At 41.4% G+C, this 25,177-nt stretch overlaps 3 protein-coding genes across 3 annotated transcripts; 1 reads left to right on the top strand and 2 right to left on the bottom strand.

Annotated features, from left to right (window-relative positions):
• Positions 1-464: 464 nt before the first annotated feature.
• On the bottom strand, positions 465-3,661 carry lsm3 (LSM3 homolog, U6 small nuclear RNA and mRNA degradation associated). The gene is made up of 4 exons (XM_088309302.1): positions 3,542-3,661; positions 2,304-2,414; positions 2,034-2,129; positions 465-1,698 (listed from the first exon to the last, which is right to left on the bottom strand). Exons 1-4 carry the CDS (start codon positions 3,560-3,562, stop codon positions 1,618-1,620), a joined length of 309 nt encoding a protein of 102 aa, XP_088165428.1. The 5' UTR covers positions 3,563-3,661; the 3' UTR covers positions 465-1,617.
• A 3,705-nt stretch (positions 3,662-7,366) lies between these two features.
• Positions 7,367-11,070, top strand: abraa (actin binding Rho activating protein a). The gene is made up of 2 exons (XM_088310070.1): positions 7,367-8,118; positions 10,105-11,070. Exons 1-2 carry the CDS (start codon positions 7,516-7,518, stop codon positions 10,540-10,542), a joined length of 1,041 nt encoding a protein of 346 aa, XP_088166196.1. The 5' UTR covers positions 7,367-7,515; the 3' UTR covers positions 10,543-11,070.
• Positions 11,071-14,015: 2,945 nt separating this feature from the next.
• rims4 (regulating synaptic membrane exocytosis 4) lies at positions 14,016-24,427 on the bottom strand. Its single transcript, XM_088308981.1, has 6 exons — positions 23,810-24,427; positions 20,755-20,899; positions 16,902-17,014; positions 15,466-15,567; positions 14,797-14,936; positions 14,016-14,541 (listed from the first exon to the last, which is right to left on the bottom strand). Exons 1-6 carry the CDS (start codon positions 23,904-23,906, stop codon positions 14,323-14,325), a joined length of 816 nt encoding a protein of 271 aa, XP_088165107.1. The 5' UTR covers positions 23,907-24,427; the 3' UTR covers positions 14,016-14,322.
• Positions 24,428-25,177: the final 750 nt, after the last annotated feature.

The following is a 25,177-nucleotide window of genomic DNA, read 5'->3' as shown; positions in this document are numbered from 1 at the left end:
AAACATCCAAAGGGATCATTTTTAGTTTAAAATGACTTAGTTGAACCTCAAGGAACGCTCCTTGTACACCGGCCAACAACAAAATCCAGAGTGGGTTTTTTTTTTTGGCTTTGGTAAAATTGTAAATCCATCCGTGCTCAGTCGTACCAGCTAGCTAGCGCTAAGCTAAACTGGGAGGGTTGGTCACGCCGGTCCAGAGCACGCGACACGCAATGCTGTGCATCCTCCACATCCATGTCACAAGCGTTGCCATACAAACAATAGGACACGAGTGCATGTGACAAAATGCTGATTCACTCTCACTCGAATCCGAAGATTCTGATTCGGAGTTTGTTCCGAAAAGCCAATTAGCAGCTCAATTTGAGTCACCACCAAATTCATTCACGGCCCGAATAAGAACTCATTGGATGGCGCTACACAGCGGAGACGGACAATGATCCGAAGCATACTGTGAAAGCAAAACCAGTGGAAATGTACAATAAAACCCAGCATGTGGTGATGTCTACGGATTCCAGACATCAGTATTAAAAAGGTCCAAGTTGGAGGTATGATTGACGCAATCCTTTTGGTCCCTCCAAAAATGGGACGCACATATACGCTACAAAAAGTCATTCTTAAAGCGTCCACTTGTTTTGGATGTCAATAAACAGCCTCAAAATGAAATCTGAAAGTCTTACACATCTTGTTGGTTTCATTTCAAATCCAGTCTGGTGTTTAGAGCCTAATATTTATAGACCTGGCTGTATCAAAGTCCGTGCCTATGTTCCTATTTAATCATTCAATTTGTTCCGAGAAAGAAATCAAGTTCATGAGCGGAGTGACAGCTGTCGCACAATGTGAACGTGTAAATGTAGACGTGGTGGACATGCAGCTAAGGCGCGAGTGTATGACACACGTGTTTATGAGCTCTCGTCCAAGGACACGTCGCTCGCTGCCTTTGCTTTGCTTTATTCCCTGCGCCGTCGCCTCGTTGTTGCCCGCTAGCATGTGTGAGCTATTGATGCCTATTCTCAGACACGCCATACTACTATAATAGATTCTTAGCATTGCCTCACAATAACAACCCAACGACTGCAGCGGCCTCTCGTAGCTAACCTCCTCCCGACTTTCCATTTTAGCTTCTGTACTCATCTTCATAAGCACCCAAGCTAATTTAGCGACCTCCTTTCACACCTTCCCGTGTAGCTTTCGACATTCTTGGTGGCCTATCCACCAACCAACTTACTACCTTCTTCGCTATGTACCCAGTTCACAGTAGTGACTAACCTTCTCTTAAGAGGGAAAATGTCACCCCCTAGTGATCCACGCCCACTAAAGTAGAGGGAGTGTAAGCATGCCCAGCTCATCATAGTTAATATTTATACAACTGTCTATCATATTATTAAGCATAAGAACACAGGTCATTTTTGCAATCAAGGCGTATTTATTGAATTACAGCCTCATAACAACTCAAGGTGGCGATTATTATTTTGTTTGCTTGGTGATATAAAGAATACCCAAAAAATTATATATAATACAAAATTCAAATCGCACAGTCTTAAAAAGAAAAAAGAAAGTAGAGAACAACAAAGAATATTTTTTTTTTCTAAAACTTTTTTTTTTTTAAGCCACCTGAGTTCAGCCCACGCGTAGGGGCGGCGCTACGAGGACGACGCCGTCACCTCTGACGAACAGCATGGGAATGTTCCTCTTGGTGGACTGTCAAACACAAGAACAAATGTACGCGTAAATGACAATTGACTCACTTTTTGATACACTTTGAACCACTATAAGCCTCACAACAACTGCATAATATACAATTATAAAATATAAAATAGTGTATCAACCTCCCTACAGTACATGCATACTTACAAACCTACTCATCTAGCTACTTAGCTACCCAACTTACCAAGTTAAATGACTACCAACATACCTACCTACCTACTTAGAAATCCATCTTTTTACAAAACTACTGCACCGCCATTCCTAATTGGTAAAACATCTCGCTATCCATCCACATGTATGAGCCACTAATTGTAAAGTATGAGTATAACCTTGTATAGTTCTTCATACGTCTCCTCGTCAATCTCCACAGTGGTCACCGTCTCCTCCACGTCGCCCAGAATCATGTTCAGGTGCTGATCGTACGCCTGATTTGCCGAAATATAACACAATCCACAAAGACGCCTTTGCAATTGTGTGTGTTAATAATGTGTGCACTTATAGTGAGTCTGTGTGCGTATTTGAGGGTGTGAGTCCATGATTTGTGTTTTGATATGCATGTGTATTGTGAGCAATGCATGTGTTGTGAGAATGTAGTTTACATGTAGTCGTCCTCGCAGCTCTCGGTCGTTCCTCATCTTGACGTAAATCCTCTCGTCCAGACTAAGTCTGATCAGATCGAGTGGCTCTTCAACAGTGTTGGTGCTCGGTTGCTAAACAGCACAAACACAGCCAAATATCATGATCATCAATAGTATAGCTTGGTGCTGGATGGATATAGATGTTGCACATAGGTGATACAAAAAAAATGAATTTGACTTGTATGCGTGAATTGTGATATCGCGTAAAAGTGGTTTCTTTGTTGCCTTGTATTTGCATTGGCTTAAAGGCATGCATTTTAACAATTGTTTTGCTTTGTGGCTGTTATTGTTTTAAATTCTTACATTTTCAATTTAAATACATAGGTATTGTTCTAACGTGCTCTGGTGGAGGTCAACTGGGGTCATTGTCTATTGTTATTCTATTATTATTAGACTTAATAGTTTTAAAAAGTAAACACAATTGTAGAATATTTTTTTCTAATTTAAATGTGTTGCATGATCGAAATAAAGTTAACTAATTTTGTATTACTGTTATATCTATGTTAATTTTTTTAAAGTTACATCATTATTATACTCAAGATAAATGTGACACTTTGTTTCTATTCATAATACATATGACCTTGATTTTTTTTTAAATTAAGTAATATGACATTTATTGTTGCACTTAACATTCAAAATACAATTTCAAGCATCAGTTATATTTTTTTACTCAAAGTAAATATTGTAAATGGACTTGCCAACAGTTTCCCCTTGGTTTAATGCTTAAATGTTTAAAAATGCAAAAATTTCTGTGAGTTAGATGAATGTGAACCTAATTGAATCATTTTCCACTGTTCAAATGAAGAAAAAAAAAACATGCACACAAATTGGTTTTGACTCTCTACTTTTCCTTTAGTGAGGACACAATAGTGCTTGAGTTGAAATTACGGTTCGGTGTAAATAACTAACTGTAAAGCGACAAACTAATTTCATTATTACTGACAATTGTGAGAACGAAGAATCCCAAATGTAATTATTGTGAATATGGCTCGACATGCTAACGTTACTGAAACGCAGCAACGCTAGCACGCTCGCTGGGCCGTCGCCAGATTTAACGAGCACAAGACGGACAAGTAAACGCCACAAAGACCGCAAACGAGGCAGCGACTACGGCGTTTGGGAGCCGCATTTGTGATGAGGTTTTATAAAGGCGCCTTGTGAGCTATAAACAAGAAAAAAAAGCCAATGAATGCACAAACCTGCTCCACTTCGTCCGCCATGATTTTTGAGTCGTGGCTACGTCACTGTGACATCACCGTGGTTGCCAGACCCGTGAAAGTAAATGACGCCGAATTAAATTCAAACAGCAAGAATGCAATTGCAAGTACAGCTTTATGCTCTTTGTTTATGCTTGTGTTTAAATTTACCACTTGCTTCTATTGTTCCTTGTTTTCGCTATATTAATCTCTTTGATAATTGGCAATAAAACTTTTTTTAATCTAATAAGGGGGAAATCAAATTGTTGACCAAGTTCAATACAGTTTTGAAAAAGATTTATAACTGTCTTTTTTTCATCTCAGTGTGCTTAGGTTCTCACACTTGGTGGTAAAATAAAAATACTGATACTAGAGTAAAAAAATGAAAGAAATAAGTACTGCTTAAACTCGCGAATTGAGGAAATTAAAAAAAATGAAGGTGGGCCCAAAAGTCACAATTGTCATCACGACATAATGTCTACGTAATGACGTTGTTACATCATTACGAAATGGCAACGTCATAGCAACGTTATTGCGCAACCTTTGGCAACAAATATTCCCGCTTCCAAACAACACTCCGGAAACAGGTTTGGCCACAGTGCGCATGCGTACGGGACAAACCTACAACACGTTGTTCCATTTTTTTTCTTTCTTGAACTCTCCAACATCCACGACGACGTTCGGTCTCTCTGCGAGTAAGTATATTCTCAAGTCCAACTTAATGACTTTTTTTTCTCGTGACACTCGACCTGTTGTATGAAACATGTAGAGGTTGATTTGAAAACGTTGTGCTACGGCGGCATTAATAATCAGCCATAATCAGCCATCAGGCAATAATAAGCCATGAAAGGCCGAACACGAGGCTATCTTAATTTTAAATGCAATCGACTAAATATTACTATCCCAGTCCCTTTGAGTCCAAATGAAGAGAAGAGACCACATGGTGTATGCTCTTGTTATTATTCTGTATTAATTTCTTAAATGTGGGAAATAAAGACTCTTAAACACGTATTAATTGTAAAAAATATATTTTCGCCTCACAAACTTTTAATATAATTTTGAATCCATCCACCCCCAAAAAATCCAACACGAATTCCAGTGTATATGAAAAGTCTACACGCCCTTGTTCAATATAGTTTTGTTTTTTTTTAGGTAAAAAAAACCCCAAAAATGAGGCCTAGATTAAGCATTTAAAAACTCCACCATTAATGTGATCTGGCATTCAACAGGGGTGTGTAGACCTTTGATATGTAGGTTGCTGCTAAAAGAGCCTCCTCTCCAGTCCGGTGCGGTCTGCTATACTGGTGCCGGTTATGGTGATACGGGAGGCAGAGCGAAATAGCAGTGGTGATACCCATTCCACACTCAGCCCCCTACCCTGGCTTTGTGCTGGAAGAGAACCCTGCCACACTAAAATTCGATAATCGCCATCGTGATAGCTGAAAACATCAAAACAGGCCCTCGAATTAGATCGTGTTAGCCGTCAAAAGCGTCAATAAAATAAGCATAAAAAGTTTGCCTCTTAATAGTCTAAGTTAAAAATAAGTGCGAAAGGAGTTAAGTGCTGTTACAGAAGGTAAAAGAAGACAACAATGTGAAAATGTATGCTAATCATACTAACCGGTGTCACACTTTGCAGGAGCTGACATGACCAACCTTGGCCACAAGATGGCGCCACACCACCAGAAGCAGGAGTCCCCCATGTTCGTTGGATTTTTTTTGTAATACTAAAGTTCGATTTGTGTCAAAATAAAAGATCTTTTTTTTTTTTTCTAAAAAAAAAAGTCTGTTTTCATTACTTGTGTGCATTTAACTGGAAGTCACAATGGTTTATGGGATTGGGAGCGGATGCACACACCATACACAGTATTGGGACAATGTAAACTTGATTGTGTGTGGACCTAGAGTATAGCTGAAATAGAGAAGTGTCAGTCCGATAAAGGGTGACGCCAAAGCCTGAAAAAGAACAACATGTAATTTGATAGTGATGTGCTACACCAAAAGGCTGAAAATGAAATAAAAATTTACACACAAAGGAAGCCTGAAAAAGAATCACAGACACTCATCTTTGTGCCATGCAAAAGCCGTCAAAAAAAGCACAAAATGACAAAAAGCTTGAAAAGAACTGGAGAGCGATCGCGAACATGTGATGGCTTTGCATGACACAAAAGACCGAAAAAGAAAACAGTTGTTGTTCTTTAGTGTCCCCTCAATATTTGTCACATTACGAATACTTCACACTAAAATAGTCAACATGCACATGCAGTTCTTGTTGGTGTCTATTTTGGGGTGCACGCCGAGGGGGGGAGAGAACGTGCATGTGCAAAGCAGACTGGCAACAGACTGGGAAGTAACACACACACACACAAGCATATGATGGAAAGAGGAGCTGGCTTAGGCCCAGTTGGATATTTGAATCGGAGCACAAATTCTGAGGATGCGTTTGAAGCTGAAACTGTCTCTCGCGCGCGCAGACACACTCGCACACACACGAGCCAACACAATTATACAACAACAATAAAATAAAGTCTGACTCTTAGGAGAATCATTTAGTAAGATACATTTGCATTTTTCAGAAAAATCTTAAATTAATTTAAAAAAAAAAAGGTAAAATGTGGTTACTTTTAATCATTTTTTTCAGTTTGTTGGTTTTATTCCTAATTTTTAATGTTTCGTTTTAGTTTAGTTTTTATTAGTTTTACGATAGGTGGTCGACCGGTTAGCATAGCACATCTGCTTCACGTTGCGGAGGTCTGAGGTTCAATTCCCGCATGCGGCCTACCTGCGTGATATTTCTCCGGTTACAAAAACTGCTTGGTAGGTTAATTGAATTGTCCCTAAATGTGATCGTGAGTGTGAATATTTATCTGTGATTGGCTGACAACCAGGTAGTTTTAGTTCGTTTTATAAATGTAAGATAGTTTTGGATTTTTTTTTTTTTACACATTTTTGTTTTTTAATTTTATTCCATCAATGAAGTTATTTCGTGAACTACAAGCATGATGCAAGATCAAGTCATTATTTTACATGTGCTCATACACACTATATAAAAAACATATTCTCATGCAGCCAAATAGAATGCATGAGCCTTAATTTACCAATCATATCGTCAACGTACGCTGATAGTTACAGTCGTACACTCAACGATATGTACACGTCGCATACAGTGCAAATGAAAAAGTCACATACGCGCGCACACACGCGCGCGCGCGCGTGAACACGAAGACTTGCGCTCACACGCTCACAAACAACACAAAAATCACACGTCACACACACGCACACACAAACACAAAGACACGTTACCCACACTCCACTAATATCCACATACATAACTGAAAATGTGCACACACATGCACGCAAATGACCACAATTTGTAAATTGGCGTGTGAGATCACAGAGGAGCTAAAAATAGCTCCCACCTGTCGACTGGATCCCACTGAGACAAATTCCAGCACCGACTCATGCGCGTGTGTGTGCGTGTGTTTTTGTGTGGAATGCGACTCACATTACATGTGCGTGCATAGAATGTTTGATTTTGTGTATTTATTGTGTGTATTCCTTGGACAAAAGTCCACGTATGTGCGTGTATTCGTTGTTTTTGTGTGCATGAATTTGATGCGAATGTTTGTGCTGTCGTTGTGTATGAGTGTGTGTGGTGTTTTTGAGAATGAGTGTGTGTGAGTGTTACGCGTATGTGTGTGTTAATGTACAGAGACCAGATTTCACGTCTCACATGCACCCACACCTCAAACCCCGCCACCGCCACCCCGTGCTTCTATTTAAAGGGCTCCTGAGTGGGCGTCTCACCCACTGACCAAGTGAGCGAGCGACGAGCCGGAAGGCTTGCCGCCATTCCCAGGAAGATCAGGGAGCTGACCCGAAAGGATCATCAGGCCTTAGCGGCAGATTTGCCACATCCTCAGCCACATCTCTTCGATCGGGACCAAGTGGGCTTGGACGGCGTCCCTCCTGGAAGGATGTGTGACCCCCAAAGGGAGCCCCCCGCGTTTAAACGCGCCGTGAGGAAAATCCGATGCGCTGCCATGGTGGCCGGCCTGGCCAAGAGTTGGCAGGGTTGGGCCAACGAGCATGCTGACAAGCAAGACGCAGCTCCCACGGGGTGGATGCCCTGCTCTGTGGACCAGGAGGACAAAACAGAGCGCCGCCATGTTGGCAAAGTTGCCAAACCGAAGGAAATGGACTCTACTGATGCCAATCCTATTCGGAGTGTTTCCATCTCTAAAACTGTTCAACCCAAACTCAGCGAGTGCGGCGCGGATCTGGTCAATGCCATCCGAGGGAAGATGGAGTCGGGTCCCGAGGAAAGTAAACCTTTCCTGGGTAACGAGTCTCCCACGCGGCGGCGCCACATGAGGGCACTGCACGGAGACGCAGGTGGTGGTGGCGGCATCATCCATGACAGGAAGTTGATGCTACAGGACAGGAAGTTGAGCTCTAGCAGCAGCAGCCTGGACACGGAGGACAGCGGCTTAGGGGATGAGGTGTTGCCCGGAGAAAGCGCAGACGCCAAGACGGAAATGATGGATGTCAAATACCAAAAAGTCAGCTGCAGGCCAAAGGTAGATGAAGTAGATGAAGTAGACACTTGTGGTGTTGTATGGCCTGACAGCATAGTGTTGTGGCGCAGCCTGTAGCTGTAGCACGTTGTAGCATTACATTGTAGCGTGACGGTCAAGCGCTATTTTGTCGCAATATTTTGTAGCGCTAAGTTGTAGCATTATGTTTTGTTGTTACATTGTAATATTACATTGTAGCATTGCGTTGCAGTGTTACATTGCAGCATTTAGTTGTGTTGTTACGTTGTAGCGTTACAGTGTAGCGTTACGGTGTAGTGTTAGCTTGTAGTGTTACCTCGTAGCGTTGTAGCACTACGTTATCGCGCTACATTGTATTGTTACATTGTAACATTACATTGCATAATTAATATTGTAACGTTTGGTTGTAGTGTTACATCGAAATGCTGTCATACAGTTACAACGTAGCCGTATGTCGTAGTGTCGCTTTATTTCATAGTGTTGCATAGTGGCAAGGTATTGTGAATCTTCATTGTCGTAGCGTGTTGTTACGTGATGTCATTGGATGACATCATGGCACAACCTCGCGTGCCGTGACGCTGTGTTACATTGGAGGATTGCGTCAGTGTAACGTTGTAGCGTGACGTCGTCATGGGAAGTAGCATGACGTTGTAGCCATCAGATCATAGTGGTTATGTTGTAGAGGCGGTTATGGCAGTATGACATCATACCATAAAGTGGTTACAATATAAGGTGACATAACGTAAAATTATAGCTTGACTTTGTAGGGGGACAACAACATAACGTAACGATTTCATGTACGGCAAATTTATAGCATGACCTCGTAGCATGACTGTTGTCTTCTGATTTGTTCGGATTTTAAACAATTACCCCACTTATATGTAATAAGATTGTTAGTGTGCGCAAGTTTCCTCCAAAGGGCGTCAACATTCCTCCACAAAACACCACCGTCACTCTGACGTCTCTTGGAGAAACCCAACTCCACGCAGGCAGGCGAATTGTGTTGTCCTATAAAAGGCAAACCAAGCTGCCTACTGGCCCCTTCACAGCCTCAACCAGCCATTAAAAAAAAAAACACACACAAGCAGCAACAGCGAAACGTAAATGAAGCTGGAGGACAACATGTTCTCGAGCGTGACCTTCAGGTGCAGCCGGAGGTAAAAACAGGCGGAACGTGAAGACAACTTTGAGTGACAGCTGACATCTGGTTGAAAGAGGATCTTGGGAAAAAAAAAAGAGATGACACACAAATGAAAAACGTTCACTTTCAATTACAACATTACGAACAGTAAACAACGCAAGCCACTTTTCTTATAGAACAAACTTAGTTCATGCCTAAAAATGTTACGGTCGAAGTTCAATTCATCTTTATATGACCTTCCATTCAAAAGTTTTACGCAACACTTTCAATCAAAGGACGGCCCAAAAACACATAGAAATTATTTGCTTAGATAATTCCCAGCATCTGAAGGATGCGGTTGCTTACATTGGAAGGCTCACTCCTTCAATCACAAAATAACCACATGTAATCTCTTTTTTTTTCCCAAGTCCAAAAGGCTCTCATGCAAAACTGCAGAACAGTAAACTAACTTAACGTAAATGACGTATGAAATCCGCTGACAGAACAACTTCGTGATGTCTGCCATCTATTGGTGAATGGTGATATTACAACTTAAAATAATAACGCAAACCCCTGACAGGGCTAGCTCGCTAATAGCGAAAATCCAAATGTGATTGACATTTATTTTATTATTTTTTCCAATGTTATAAGAGAACATGAGTGGTACCGTTTTAAATCTCACACCTGGAAATGTAGGGATAGATAGATCCTTGCCTTCCAGAGTTTCTTTGATTTGAATCTGTGGATTCCAGAAACAGCCAAAATGCCGACCCGCGCACTTCCTAAAGTGGTAGACACGAGAGGTCTTGCGAAAGTCAAATTATGGCAAGACTTTGATGATCTGGACATCTGTTTTCTTTATGTTGCTGATCATGTTCTCTCCCCTTCAGATTAAGATCTCCACCATGGGTGACATTAAGAGTCGCTGGCAGCAGTGGTCCGAGGAGCATACGGAGGGCCAGAAACTCAATCCCTTCAGCGAGGACTTTGACTACAACTACGCCATGAGCCAGCGTCTGCGCAAGGGCGACAGCGGCTACGGTCGCCCCAAGGATGGCTCCAAGACGGCTGAGCGGGGCGACCGTGCGCATAAGCATATCCACAGGGAGATGGAAGAGATGGTGTGGATCATCCGGGACATGGGCTTCCAGGACGGCGAGGGCCGTTGCGCGGTCACCTTTGGGCGGCTCTTTGACCGCTACGTGAAGATCTCGGATAAGGTGGTCGGCATTCTGCTGCGCTGCCGCAAGCACAAGATGCTTGACTTTGAAGGCGAGATGTTGTGGCAAGGACAAGACGACCATGTGGTCATCACTGTGAGGGACTGACGGGGAGGCGTGATATCGGACGGGGAGCCACGTGGTGGGGGAGGTGGACACCACAACACCGTACCGGATCATCGTTGTCAATTTTGGTCGAGAATTTGGAGAAATTCCTCCCGAAATGACTTTTTGCTTAATGGTTGATTCAACTGTTGTGGTGTACAATTATCAAGTTCGGAAAAGGGTGTGGATTGTACAGTTGGAAATACAATTGAAATAAAAAAGAAATTCATATAATTTTTTTTTTTTAATTCATCGTACTTTATTTAATCCAAGTCACAAAATGTGGTCATGTGCATCCAAACAATCATAAACAAGTTGGAAGAAAATAACTTTTGTTCTGAATTATTCATATAATCAATAAATATGATGCTTTTTTTCTAAATATTTTTTCACTTTTTCATTGATGTTAGTCCTCAGAGGCGACATGTCCGTCGTGCGTGTAAGCACTATAAACAAAGCCCGGCGGCGCAGATCTCTGCCAAGGCCGCAACTTTGACATTCATGTGAACTTTTTAAGTTTTTGCCCTTTTAGGAAAAAAAAAAATAGAAGACATCATAAAAACGGGAAGTTGACATGCCCCATTATGCTTGGCCGAGGTAACGATTACGATTATTGTCATGAAATATTTTTCTTGTTATGATTTTAAAACAGTTGTTTTCTGTTGTCACTACACCAGCTACCAACAGGTAAACAATTGGGTGATTTTGCAGTAATAATAATAATTAGAAAGTATATTAAATTGTTTGTAAACGGGATTCTCAGAAAATGTTTTGGCACAAAAAACCCGACAAAAATTCTTTAGGTATTTTATTAAATATATTAAATATTTATAGAATAGCATCTACACCTCTTGTATTTTTTTTCATTTCTTTTAACTTGTTTTTTTGCATTGTTTAAAAAAAAAGCAGTGATTCCATATTCTAATAGCATGACGATAATCCAGGCTACAGGCTAGCATGTTAGCATGGGGGGCGGCCGTTAAATCGCTTTCAAAAACTCCCTCCATGAGAGTGGCTTTGGGATTTTATTGCTTCTCACAATGTAGCTTATGATGTTTTGTGTACAAATGTCATAAAATTAAATAATACGAATTATTTCCCTGCAGTGCTGCTACTGGAAAACCTGAGGTCAAAACCGAATTTGGAAAAAAAATCCTAAAATCAAATCCTTGGACAGATTACAAGCTTTTGCTTGTTTGAATCATAAAGGGGGATTTAAAAAAAACAAAAAAAAAACGTTGCTAATAAATATGCTACATTGTGTTTTGTCCCTTAGCTTAGCCTCGCCGTGCTAACTGCGCATTAGAGGGCATGCAGATGCTAGCGGCTAATGCTACGAGCTAGCATTCATGTGTCCCCTGGCTAAATCCTTTGGCTTACAATTGTAAATATTTACACCACGTGAAGAATTGTAAAGTGCCCAAAATTCACCCCCTGCTTCCTCTCATTACAATAATGTGAAGCTAACATGAAGCTAATGGCTAAGTGACAAAATGTTCCAAGCCATCGCAGCGGCTTTTTTCGTGACGCTACTATGCGATGAAGTGAAGAAAGACACTTGCTGGTCAAAGTTGGCATGTTAGCGACGGTTCATGTAAATGAAAACAAGTTAATGACGTGTACGATTAAAAAAACGTGACAAGAAACAAAACAAAACAAAGTGGTAGGAATATTCTGGTGCACATTTCACGCCGTCGATGTCATGAGCATAGCTAACATTTCATTTGATTTTGAGATTTATTTTTTTGCTTTCTTTGTTACATTCATTTTTACGTCTGGAAGTTTCCTTTATACTTACAAAGAAAAGCAGTTTTTCTTTAAATTAGTTTTACAGTTTTGCCAGAGATGGAACGGTCCATCCTTCCGTCACGGACGGACAACCACTTTTTGGACGGAGGCCAGAGGACGACAATTTTTTTTTTTTTAAGGACGGACTACTGGTAAAAAGTAAGGACAGTAGTGCTTTAAAAGGATGAAGACAAATGTGGACGGAGGCAGATTATTTTTTTAAGGATGGAGCGACGATGACGGAAGGGTGCCCAGATCGCGACTTGCAAAATAGGGTAAAGTGCCATCTCTGACTTTAGCAAACTTGCTTTTGTTTTGTTTTTAATTTTGTAAATTACGACTATGGTAAAATTGTTTTGTTTTACTTTTTAAATTATTAGTTGTTTTTTTTTTGTGCTTTTCTTCACTTCCTGTTTTATTTTTTTTCCACTGTTGTTAATGTATTAGTTTCATTTCATAAATTGATTTTTCTTTGTAATATAAATGACTTATGATGATGTATCTGTTCTTTTTTTTTAACTTTTATCTTGGTTTGGTCATTTTTAATTTAAATCTGTAAACATTTTTGCTGTATATACATTCATTTTTACATCCAAGTTTGGTGTACACCTCCACAAATCTAGTCATGAACACCATCATGTGTGCTATTGTACACCTGTTTTTATTCATTTGTAAATTTTCTAATTTGCTTGTCTTTTACTTCATTGATAACAATATAGTTCCTTTTGAAAATATGAATACATTTTCAATTGCATTTTCAAATTATTTCATTTACCTTTGTTACTTCCTGTTTTATTTTGGAAAAGTTTGGGATTTTTGTAAATGAATTTGTGTAGTTTTATATATTATACACTTATACTGAATAATGCACTTTTTTATATTATAAATACATATAGTTTCTGCTTTTAGCTATCTTCTCTTCATGTGTAATATTCCTGTGACTGTTTTACATTGTTGTTGCTCGCGCTTTGCTACATTGTCAGTCTTGGTCCGATACAAACTGTACGTTCAAATACTTCCTGGTTTGAATAGTGACGGGGTAAAAAAAAAATAAAAAAGTCCAAAATGTCTATGTCAATTGCTGTGATCACGATAAAGTGCAGGTAACAAGCAGCTCACATAGACTCACTATTAAAAAGCGAATACGGCTCTCAAACTGGGGTGCCTGGCATTTTGGGAATTTTCACAACTTTGGGCCAATTCAATGTGCCGATACGATTGAGAGTATCTTCACTTACGTGCGACGTCCCTGCATTCAAATATTTTTTTTTAGAACACACGGTGCATTATTACAGAAATAAAGTGACTCTTTTTTTTTTTTAAACTAAAGGCACATTTTTGGAGGGAGAATATAACCAACCAATCCAAAATTATCATTTGTACTTTTGAAATTTACATTTTAAAGTAGAACATTCTTGCCTCAGGAAACGTTGAAGCTTTTTAATATTATAACTTCATTTTGGAGAAACACAAATCCCAAAACCCAAAATTTCAATAGCATTTAGGAATAAAATAAGCTTTTTTTTTTTTTTACTTTTGTAGTTTAAAAAAAAAAAAAACTACATTTATTTTGTAGATTTTTAGCTTGTTGCTTTAGTGAATTGTAATTTATTGTTGCACCGCTACAATATTTTTTCTTGAAAACTTTCTTTCTTTTTCATGAAAACTTTTGAATTCCTACATGCATACGGTCGTTAAATTTAACTGGTGTTTGTATGTTGACGACGGTCCTTGGAAAATGTTCTCCCCTGAACCCAAAATGTTTGAGAACGCTTGGGCTAACAGAAAAAGACAGCAACAACACTGAGGAAGAAAGAGACAACGTGCGAGGGTGTTTGACGGATGCTGAGCCTGCAGCGTCGAGTTGGTCCAAACAAGAGGCAGGATCCTCACCAGAGTGGTCCCAAAAGAGAGGACTGGAACGTTTGAAGAGTCCAAAGTCTGGCGGATTCAACGGCTCCTGTCCCGAATGTGTCCGCGAGGGTCAGGGGGGTCTCAGGGGCGTTCGCAGCAGGGCCCCACTGCGCTCTCCAGTGACATCTGTGATGAGTGGCGCATGAGGGGCGCGCTGGTGGGCTCCACCATGGACGAGGTAGGGAACAACTTGTACCAGCCAATCACCATGCTGCTCAGGTCCAACTCCTCCAATAGGATGCGGGCCACCCCCATGAAGCATTTGCGCTCCATGCGCCCGTAGTTGCCCCAAACAATCAGCTGCATGGAGCCACAAGAACCAAAACACAGAAATGAAACCATGTCCCGTCTTTGTTATTCGTCTTCATTATTTTTTTAAATCCAGCCCCTGAAGCCAGTTTATTTTAGCAATATCAATAACATTTGGTAGACAGGTCTAGGGGGGGGGGCGGAGCATGGCAGCAAAGTTGAACAAAACGTGAAATGAATATCTGAATATTTAAATATATGAAATTTGTGAAGTGAGTATACACATGAACTTGTTTTTGGCCGTACCTGGACCACCTTCCCCTGAGGGCTCTCAGAGAAGACCAGCACTTGGTTGTAAAGAGGGTCCAAAGACTTCCTGGCGGACTTAGTTTTCTTTTTGGCCACGCAGGCGCCGTTCTCCAGCAGGTAGACTTTGATGTACGCCGCTACACGCACGACGGGCAAGCAACACAGCACAACGTCAAAAGGGCTTCATTACATTGTGTGTGTGTGTATCTGTGTATTGTATGCATTTGGTCCTTTTAATGTTGTAATTTTCTTATTACAGTTCAATCGACAAAAACACGTTGAAAACAATATGCTAAGAGCAGCATCTCCTTTCTGTCCACTTTTAAAACTCGTTTGAAGACATTTTTATTCTTTTGCTTTCGACTCAACATGAGATTGTCGCTGTTCTGTTGTTCTTCTGGTATTTACTGTGAATGTGTTTTGATTTGAGTTCTTATTTCCTGCTAATTTATATTCCATATGTACAGTCCTGCTTTGTTTTTTTGGTCATGTTCCTTTATCCTTTCATTTTTTTTGGTGGCGTTCATCCTTTTTGGCTTGGGCTGCTTTGTTCTTATGCAACACGGCAGCATTCCGCATTACGCAATCTCACAGATTTAATAGTTTCTTGTTACACAATTCAACCTGCGGCCGCTATCGTTGTCTGTGTTGTGTCCAGGGAATTACCGGGAGGCCCCTTGGAGCCCATTTTCATGGTGAGTCCTCTTGCCTGGACCACTTCAACCTCCAGACCTCCATTCCTTTCCATGAGACCGATCTCCACATCACCTAGATGGAATCCATTACAATCCGTCAGTCAGTATGTTGAAATAGTCATAAGAACATGATCTGTTTGCAAGACTCTGTGAAGTGAACAAAAGAGTGAGGTTAACAACCCCAACATAAATGACGCAAAAATTACAGTACGCTATCTAAAGTTAGGCTTCAAAATCATGAAGAATCAAGCCGTTATCCCCGCTCTCAAAAAATTTGGGCGTCTGCTGAAAAGTGAAAACACACCCCGCTGTCAACTGTTAACCAAATATCTCAACTACAACCTGGAAAATGGATGCTACTTCATCCTGCTTGGTGGAATATATCCCACCAGGTCGCCATGGAGCTTTTTAACGGCGCGGAATGGAGGCCCTCCTAAACGGCTATGTCCACACATATACCATGCGTGCGCTCACAGCGGACAACGAAGCGTTCCAAAAGCGGCCACACCGGCAGATTATTGATGGGGAAGATTCATTTTTGAGAGTGTCGACGAAGGCGTTCGTGTTTTTGCATCGTGGGGAAGAGGCCACTCATGCCAGAATTCAAAGCGTGTCACTCGTCACCATGCGACCCACAGCCCAAAATAAGAAATCGGGAAAACTGAAATGGTGAAAAACAGTTTAATGCCGTATCACCACAAAGGATTCTTCAGCGTTCTCAGTCTTGAAGCACTAAGTTGTATTTCCTTCTATTATTTATTTATTATTTAAAAAGAAATTTCATTTTGTATTTTTGTTGTTTTAAACTATTTGCTATTATTTGACATTACACATATATCAGGTGTAAAGTATAACATCTAAAGTGTGAGGGGTGTCAGGGTTAATATCGTTGGTTCGGGTCCCGAACACCATCCTTCTATTTAGTCTTTTTTTTTTCACACACCAATATCTTAAGTGGGCACTTTTGCCTCCTGGGCTTTATTTACACTTTCAGACACACTCCAGGCTGGTTATTCTGGACCATGTGGTGGTTACATAATATTGGACTGGACCTGGTTCTGTCGCCGTTTGCTCGGCCAAGGACGCCAAGCCTCTGCCAGGGAGTAAAGTGACCCACTTACAGTATGTCCTCACGCTGCACGACTAGCGCCACACCGTGTGGATCGGACAAACGCCCTCTAGTGTTGATGGCGGGAGTGACAAGCAGCTTTCAGGTTAGGCTTTGGGTCAGTGGGTCAGGGTTAGGATCAAAATGTGGGCTCCACCATGTTTACTGTACATGACAACAGAATTGTGGAGTGTCTCGGGGTGGTGGTTAAGATTAGGAAATGCAAATTAACGATGCCTCCACCTCTTGTGTGTGCCAGTCAAAGCGCTAACATGGAACATGCGAAAGGTCCATCTCACCCATAGATGTCATGGCCAACGTCTGTCGGCCGACAAACTGGGCTGGTCCCATCCCGTCCAGAAAGTCGCTGAACTGGGCATCAGAGGCCAGGCACATGCCGCTGTAGTTGAGGCTGCAAAAAAAAAAAAAAAAAAAGTTTTTTTAAATTTAAAAAAAAAAGGACAAAGTCAGATATTTCACCCAACGTCGGCAAATGTTTTCAGGATATTTACGAGAGGATTCTGGCAGAGGAAAAGGAAGAAGCAGCAATCGGACCGGCGTTTTAATTAAGTGCTGAGCATCTTGGCAGTCGTTAGTGAATAATTTACAGTCTCAGAGCAACAAAATCACTTAGCCAAGATTAGTCGTTTAGGCTATGCTTTTAATATTTTACATTTGTCGAGTGCGCTCATTTAGTAGCAAAACACCAGCAAGCTCCAATCACATCATACAGTATACGTATATACGTGAATATTGAAATCTTCCAAAAAGATTAAAAAAAAACGCTGGAAAAGACTGCCCACTTCAAAGCAAACGTCCTTTAATAATTTTTAAGCATTGAAAGATACACAATGAAGAGTCATCAAACGATGCTGGCATACTTGACATACAACAGATAATGACGAAAATGAACTGTTTTGTAATTTAGCGTCATCTGATTCGTGTACGGGCGTCATATTTGGTCACAATTGGACCTCTCTAATTCATGATATATCCCTCGTCCACTTTATTCCATTTTATCAAGTTTGTTTTTACCCCTATTTGTTTTTTAACTTTGTATTTTTCTCTGCACAGCATCCTTGAGTGTCCTGAAAGGCGCTTCAAATCTATTTTTATTTTTATTTATTTATTTTTTATTTTTTTATTTTTATTAAAACCTCCCGTCCAAGTTGGTGTTTGAAGAAGTCAAAGAATTGCCAAGATGTCTATAAAATGCTCACTGTGTCTTTTGGGACATGGGCTGTTCACACTTTTTTTTTTTCCACTCTGCACACATGATAGGCATGCCAACCAAATTTTATGATGCAAAGTGAAACTGGCTTCAGGGGGCAGAATTTTTGAAAGACGATTCAACACTCATTTTAATAGTTAACATTTGTCAAGTGAGCTGGTTAACATATGTGTGTGTGTGTGTGGGGGGGGTGGGGGTGTGCTTGCATGTGCGTGCTGAATATATCATCAACATTAGCCCAGTGTGTGACTGAGTGGGTATTACAGTTTTAGATTACAACGCTGCTGCGGGGGATTACGTGAGAAAAATGACATGAACAAAAAAAAATAAAATTAAACTATCAAGCATATCCAAGGTCATATTTGATTCACTTTTCATGGTTATTTTTTGCAAATATGACATTATGTGACATATCCAGTTTTTTGCCTGCAGGGCTTGATGGGTATGTGCAGAACAAAAACTGTGCACGCCATCATGGATTTGCAAACAGGACCAAGCTCTTTTTTTTAACATATTTACTGTAGTAATATGGCTGCTAATTCTTACACGCTCAAAAAATAAAGATCCATTAAAACCGCCAATCTAACCCTAAACGGGGTTAAAAAAAAAAAAAGAAAAAAGATTTCCAAAGACTTTTTTGTGGGCCTGCTCATGATAAACACATGCACCAAATTTTATGTTGCAGATTAAAAAATTTTTTGCGGCACTATTCCATGACGCGCTTTCAAGAGTCATCAAACTTCACCGCCAAGCTCCACCCACAAGAAATAGACAGCGTGGCCAAGATGGCCGTCACGACACGCCCACACGCTCATTCCCGCCAAAAGACGAGCGGCGGGCGCGTAACAAACAAACTGAGGAACGTCACTTTGTTGTCCCCCCCCCCCGCATCACGACGTACCGCCCTGACGGCGTGCGTCACTGCCATGGCTTCCTCCGCCGCAGGAACGTTCCAGAATGACGGCGCAATTGCGCACTTGGTTTGCGTTTAACGTCGGATTGAGGTACAGCGCACGAGAAACTTTTACTGATGACAAAGGTGATGAAAATGCATCGGGAAGCGGAATATTTCAGTTTGTGCAGGCTCGCAGCAGTTTGTGCAATCAGCAAAGTGCGCTCTGACAACAAAAAGGCAGTAGATGCCAAAGTTGTCAGGATACAATGAACTCTTTCTATTAGCGCGGGTTCCTGATGGCAAAGATTTTGCGAGATGCGGAGGCCCCCCCCCCCACCCATCACAATGTTTACAATTGCCTGTATTCATATTTTTTTTTAATGACGGAAAACTGTTTATTTGAGGAAATGTTCATATTTTAGTTTAAATGAAAAGGTGTTTTCATTTAAAGGAATATAATTTTTTGAGAAAATAATACTTAAAAACGATGGGAGGCCTATTTCTATGGGAAAATATTTTATGGCATGTTTCTTTGAGGGGAAAAAAATTATATTAACGATTTAAAAAAAAAAAGTCATAGCCTCGCAAACCTTTTTTTCCCTGAGAAAAAAAAGATGTTTCTTTGATTTTATTTTATTTTTTTAAGAAATTATGTTTGTGAGAAAATATTCTTATATTTTGAAGGGAAAAAATAAGCAAATTTTCATAGGAGAAAACGCCATATTTTTGTTTAAAAATATCAAACTTTATCAGAACATATATATATATTTTTTAAAACAATACATATTTATTTAAAGAAAAAATCTTATGAGAGAATAACATATATTGAACAATTCAAACAACAAAATGTTTTTAGCGGGAAAAAAGAAGGGTTTAAAAGAAATAGTCAAACCCCTAGAATTTTTTTTTCTAAGAAACAAACTTGCATTCCTCTGAGAAAATAATTATATACTTGCAAAAAAAAAAAAAAAAAAGATGTTTTTGGAGAGCAAAAGTCAAGACAAAATTTCTTTTAAGAGTTAAAGTTTTCATTATAATTAAATGTTAGTTTCTGACATAGTTTGCGAGCAAGCAAGTTGGTTTTACCCACGCGGGAAATTGACTTGGTTCAGTTGCGATTGCTTCCTACTTTATTCTCTTTCATTGGCTCCTGGCATCCCTCATTAGCCAATCAGCTGCCAGCCTTCCCTTGGGTGCTGCCCACCTGTGTCCCTTGTGGGCCTTTGATGTTTTGCTGCGCTTTTGGAGCCAAAACCGCCTTAGTCATAAATAGAAACAGAAACAGAGCGAGTGTGCGTGCATGCGATGCAATCATCCTCTGCTGATTTTGCACCCCCCCCCAGTGAGATTTTACCCCCCCTCCTTCTTATGTAACTGCAGGATTTCATAGCCAGGTTGGCAACGCGTTTGTGTGTGCGTGTGTAGTACTACACTTGTGTACTTGCCCACAATGTCATAAGCCTCCAGCGAACACTACCTCTCGAGAGATTGGGATGATGATGATGATGATGAGGATGATGGACCGTGCCGATGCACTATTTGAAAGCAGTGCCAAAAAAATAAGGCTGGACTAATGGAAGCGGGACCCCGCCTGTGTACAATCTTTTCCTAAAAAAGTCCAGCAAAATAGACAAATCGCAGCCATAATAAAAGACCTGAAATCGATTTGCGTGTGTCTTTCGTATACACCACTGAACGATACAGATTTTCAATTTCATGATCAAGAGCTGTAACGAGAGACGGGACGCCACCTGCGCAGGTTCTTGTTAATAGAAAAAATGGCACAACTTGGCAAACGACAGCCAAGAGGCCCCCGGGCCGTAGTTTGCACACACCTGATTTCGATGCATACATTTAGAATGTGGGAGGAAACGACGGAACACCCTTACTCAAGCACAACCCCTTTCCCGTCGTCTATTAAAACTGGCATTTTGCGCAATATCTTTTTTTCAGCGTGGCATTCGGCAAAATTCTCCACCTAGCCATTTTGTTGCCGCAAAAAGTGCTGCAAAGGGGGCGTACTCACTTGCCCTCCGAGCCGTAACTGTTCATGCTGTCCTCAATGGACTCGTGGCTGGCCTGGCGCGGCGGCCGGCTCGGCATCTCCACCGCCAGACCCGTCTCCGTGCTCCGCTGGATGGCGCCCTTCAGTTTACGCCCATCTGTGTCCACTACATGCACACATACACACGTATGAAATAATAACAATGTACACATAGTCATACAGACATGCACACACATACAAAGATACACACACACGCATACACGCATGAACAAAAGTACGTTCAAATACAAACACACACGCACACACCCCGAATATTAGAGTGTTTTAAAATCTTATTTCACTGGCTGACCTTGAAAACACTTTTTATGCCGTCGTAAATCATATTTCCAGTCAAAGTTGACACAAAACGGATGAAAAAGGAAAACGCGCACACAGGAAACACACAAAAACGCACACACTAAAACAACCGTTAACGATAACACGGCAACACTTCATCTTGTTGCTACATCATAGACTGCCAAAAATCAATACACGGACAACATTATGGGCGCACACAAAGTGTACTTTGTGCGTACGCACGTGCACGCGTGTGCGCGTGCGTCTGCGTGTAGTCTGGCTCATCATGAAGTGAAGAGGTGTATGTGACCTTGTTTTTAGGACACGAGTGTCTCCTTCATATGGTTCAGACACACACACACACGCACACACACACACGCGTGCATGCACAAAGTCAGACTCACTCTGACTTTGACACACACTGCTATTAAAACACACGCGGGCATACTCAAGATTCACACTGGCTCATACACACACACACACGCGCGCGCGCGCACACACGTACACGCACACGCAGTCTAGTGTCCTAGTCGGGCTTTTACACACTTTTACACGCATATTAACTCAGACTCACCCACAGTCTGACTTGGACACACACGCACGCACACGCACACCCCCACACACACACACCCTTACACCCTGACTCGAATACACACAGATGCCCACTTGAACAGAATGAATTGTGGCAAATTGAGTTGTTGTGTATAAATTGGGTCGGCACATACAGCAGATTGCAAAAAAAAAAAAATAAATGAAAAGAACATTCCTTTCATTCTCTCTTTGAGACAAATGGATGCAACAAAGCTGCTTTGGGGTCCGGCGTTGAGCATGTGACTTAGGACGACGAGCACAAGAGCGGGAATGGATGGGGGGGAGGCGAAAGCAGGAGTGGGGCGACCCAAAACAGTCAGGAGTAAAAAATGGCGCGCCAGGAAAGGAGGTCTGCTCCACTGGGAGGAGGAAGAGGAAGAGGAGAAGTGATGATGAAGCACATTGGGGGGGGGGGGTTGTGTGTTTTATCAGGTGTGTCCTCTCAAAGGACATTTTTTAAACAAGATGGTCGTAAATAAACAATATGTCAGACCTCGTCAAATGACGTGCATTGTTTCAAAGAGAAGTTTTTAGACAACGATTTTAGCGACAAATAGTCCTCCGATGGACAGGTAATTACGACGCCCCATCGGAACGCTGCTGCTAACCAAAACAGCAGTTATCTGTGGAGGAAAGATAAAAAATCTCGCAGTTGAATCAACGTGTTAGCACGTGTTGATAATGAGTACCCTGTGGCGCCACATTCGGCGATTCGTACTCTTCCGAACACATTAACATTGAAAGCCGATATCTATCAATCTCTCTCTCCCTTGAGATAACGAGACAGACAGACACACAAAACACAGACAACAAATACACCGACAACAGGCTAAATGCTCGAAGAAGTGACCACATGTTTTGATGTAGTGCACGGGAGACGTTTTCTGGTCGTCTGACGAGAAAAAGTACACGGCGTCCATTCAATGACCTCCAATGATGGCAGACGACAGCCAAAAACATGACATCATCACGCATATTGTGTATGCGTGTGCGCATATGTGGGTGTGCTCAGTGAGCATCAAAGGATGCACTCTGCACGTTTTTTTTTTTTACCCATCACCTCCACCACCACCGTCATTTATCACTATTTTGGGGGAGAGAATTTTTAGGGTTTTATTATAATCCTTTCCCAATGCATTTAAATAGCCGTCAATTATATGTGAATTTTGGCTATTTGGGGGTCGGGCCAGTCCCAATCCTCCAAGAATAGCAATGCAGTATATAAACATTTTTTTTATTAGATTGGTTCCTCTTCTGAATGGAACAGTGAGAGGCTCCCAAAAAATTGTTGTGAAAACTGTAAAGCCCATAAAGTAGAAAAAACAGTGACTGAATTCTGCTGTCAATGACGTTTACAAGCTCTAATATCATGGTCGTCACTATAATTTTTAGACAGATCGTTTTACATAAATGCTGTATACATAACACATATATAAACATACAATATGTATGGTACACATGCAGCATAAAACATAACACATGTGTACATATATGAATATACAGGGCTCTATATGAGTTTTTTTAATTCACACGATAGCAGAAAGCAAAATAAATGATGACATTTATGAGAGATGTCTGCATGAATTTGCGAATGTGTTGGAACAATTGCATGTCTTTACTGTTATTATGAATGTAAATGAAAAAAAAGACGTTTGTAATGGTTTTAATGCATGGTTCAGGTCACCGATGCACTGGTGCCAGCCAAGTTTGAAGGTCAACACATGGAAATTGTGCAACTAACATGGTTGCCATGAAGCTGTTTACACACTTGAGCTGTCTTAAGCGTGAAGCAAGTAGTGCATTTGAGGAGGCCACCATCGTTTGCTGACTTCTATAGCAACAAAATTGAAGTAGTTATCATTGTTGATTTTTCCCGTACATGTTGAAGAAATTTTGTTCTAATGACATTTACATAAGACTGGCAAAAAAAAAAAATGAAGCGTGTTGTCTTTATCTTTGCGGCCTCAAATTTTCAATCATCAATAACTTTTTGTAAATAAGACCTCAAGCATGGCTGTTTTAGCGTTGGAGTTGTTTATAAATAAGAGAAACAAAGCGACATTGGACAGAATTCTGGCAGAATTCTTTTCTCCATGTCTTTCCCGTGCTCAATGGAATGATGTGAAAACGGACAGGCTCACGCACGTACCTCCATCGTCCTCGTCGAAGGAGTTCATGCAGGGGAAGTAGATGGCGAGCGCCTCGAAGGACGCCGACAGGCTGATGCGGCTCTGCGAGCGCTCCATGTAGAGGCCGCCCCCTCCGGTGGTCCCCCCGCCCGCCGCCGGGCCCGGGTCGGCCGGCTTGGCCAAGCGCGGCTGCTGGGCATTCTTCACGCGGAGTACGGCGCGCGGCGTCTTGCACGGCGGTCGTCGGCTGCCCCCCGCGGCGGCAGACCCCCCAAGCCAGCCGGGAAAGGCGAGTCACAAGCCAGGAAGATGCTGGCGGCGTGCGGCAGCGGCGGCGGCGGCGAGAGGAGGAGGAGGAGACGGAGACCGAGGACGAAGAAGAAGAAGAGGAGGGGGAGGAAGAGGAGCTCTCATAGATGATGCTTTGTTCCTTGCTCCCAGATCCCAAAAGTGGGATTTGAAGCAGTCTTAGGAGGAGAGCTTCTGGAGCTGTGCGGGTGGCGTTCCGATGCGCATCTTCGCGCTGGGGGAAAACACGCAACTTTGCACCGGAGGAGGTGGAGATCAAGGTGATGGCGGCGGCACTCGCCTCCCGGGCTTGGATGCTCGTCCGGGGTCCGTGGGTTCACTTGATAAGGATGAGGAGAGTCTGGCAGGAAGGAAAGAGAGCAGGGCAGGGAGGAGAGGAGTCAGCCAATCACATGCAGGGGAAGGGGGAGGGGCGTGGCAGGCTGGCTGGCTGGAGGACAGACAGGAGGGAAAGGGAAGGAAAGGAAAATAATGACGATGTTTTGGGAGCTACATGCCTTAAAGAAAAACGTGTTTCTGTTTTGTACTTACATTCTTTTGAGAGAGGAAAAAAAAAACATTTCTGGGAGTATTTTTAAAAAAAATCTTTCGAGGGAAAAGTCTGCCACACCACGAAAAGAAGTTCAGTAATACGTTATAACGTGGTAAATTTCACGATATAATGTGATACATTTAATATTTTAACGTGATAAATTTGAAATTAAATTCTTGCTATTCTGCAAGAACAGATGTTGCATGCTTTAAAAAAAAATACATGTTTGCTTGAGGGGGGAAAGTCTTTTTTTTAAGAAAAATGTATTCGTAGTCCAACAAAGAAATAATGAAACACTTTTGTTGAAAAAAATATTGAAGAAAGATTGATTATTAAATGATTCTTCAAGATAACAATCCTACAACAACATACAATGGTGGTGTTGGCAGCGAGAGGTTAACGTTAGTTTTTCAACTCAAATAGGTATGAATTATTTAGTATTAAATCAAAGTCAAGTCACAATTAGATTTTTCAAGGAGACGGTCGCATACATTTTCAGGACAAACATACCATTCAACTACTACAAAAATAATGTCATGAAGTATAC

The sequence above is a fragment of the Idiotropiscis lumnitzeri genome, chromosome 11, assembly GCF_059441095.1.
Source record: "Idiotropiscis lumnitzeri isolate Australia: NSW breed Sydney's pygmy pipehorse chromosome 11, RoL_Ilum_1.0, whole genome shotgun sequence".
NCBI classification, from domain to species: domain Eukaryota; kingdom Metazoa; phylum Chordata; class Actinopteri; order Syngnathiformes; family Syngnathidae; genus Idiotropiscis; species Idiotropiscis lumnitzeri.
Note: the sequence above shows the minus strand (reverse complement) of the source record. Positions and strands in the feature narration are given on the sequence as shown.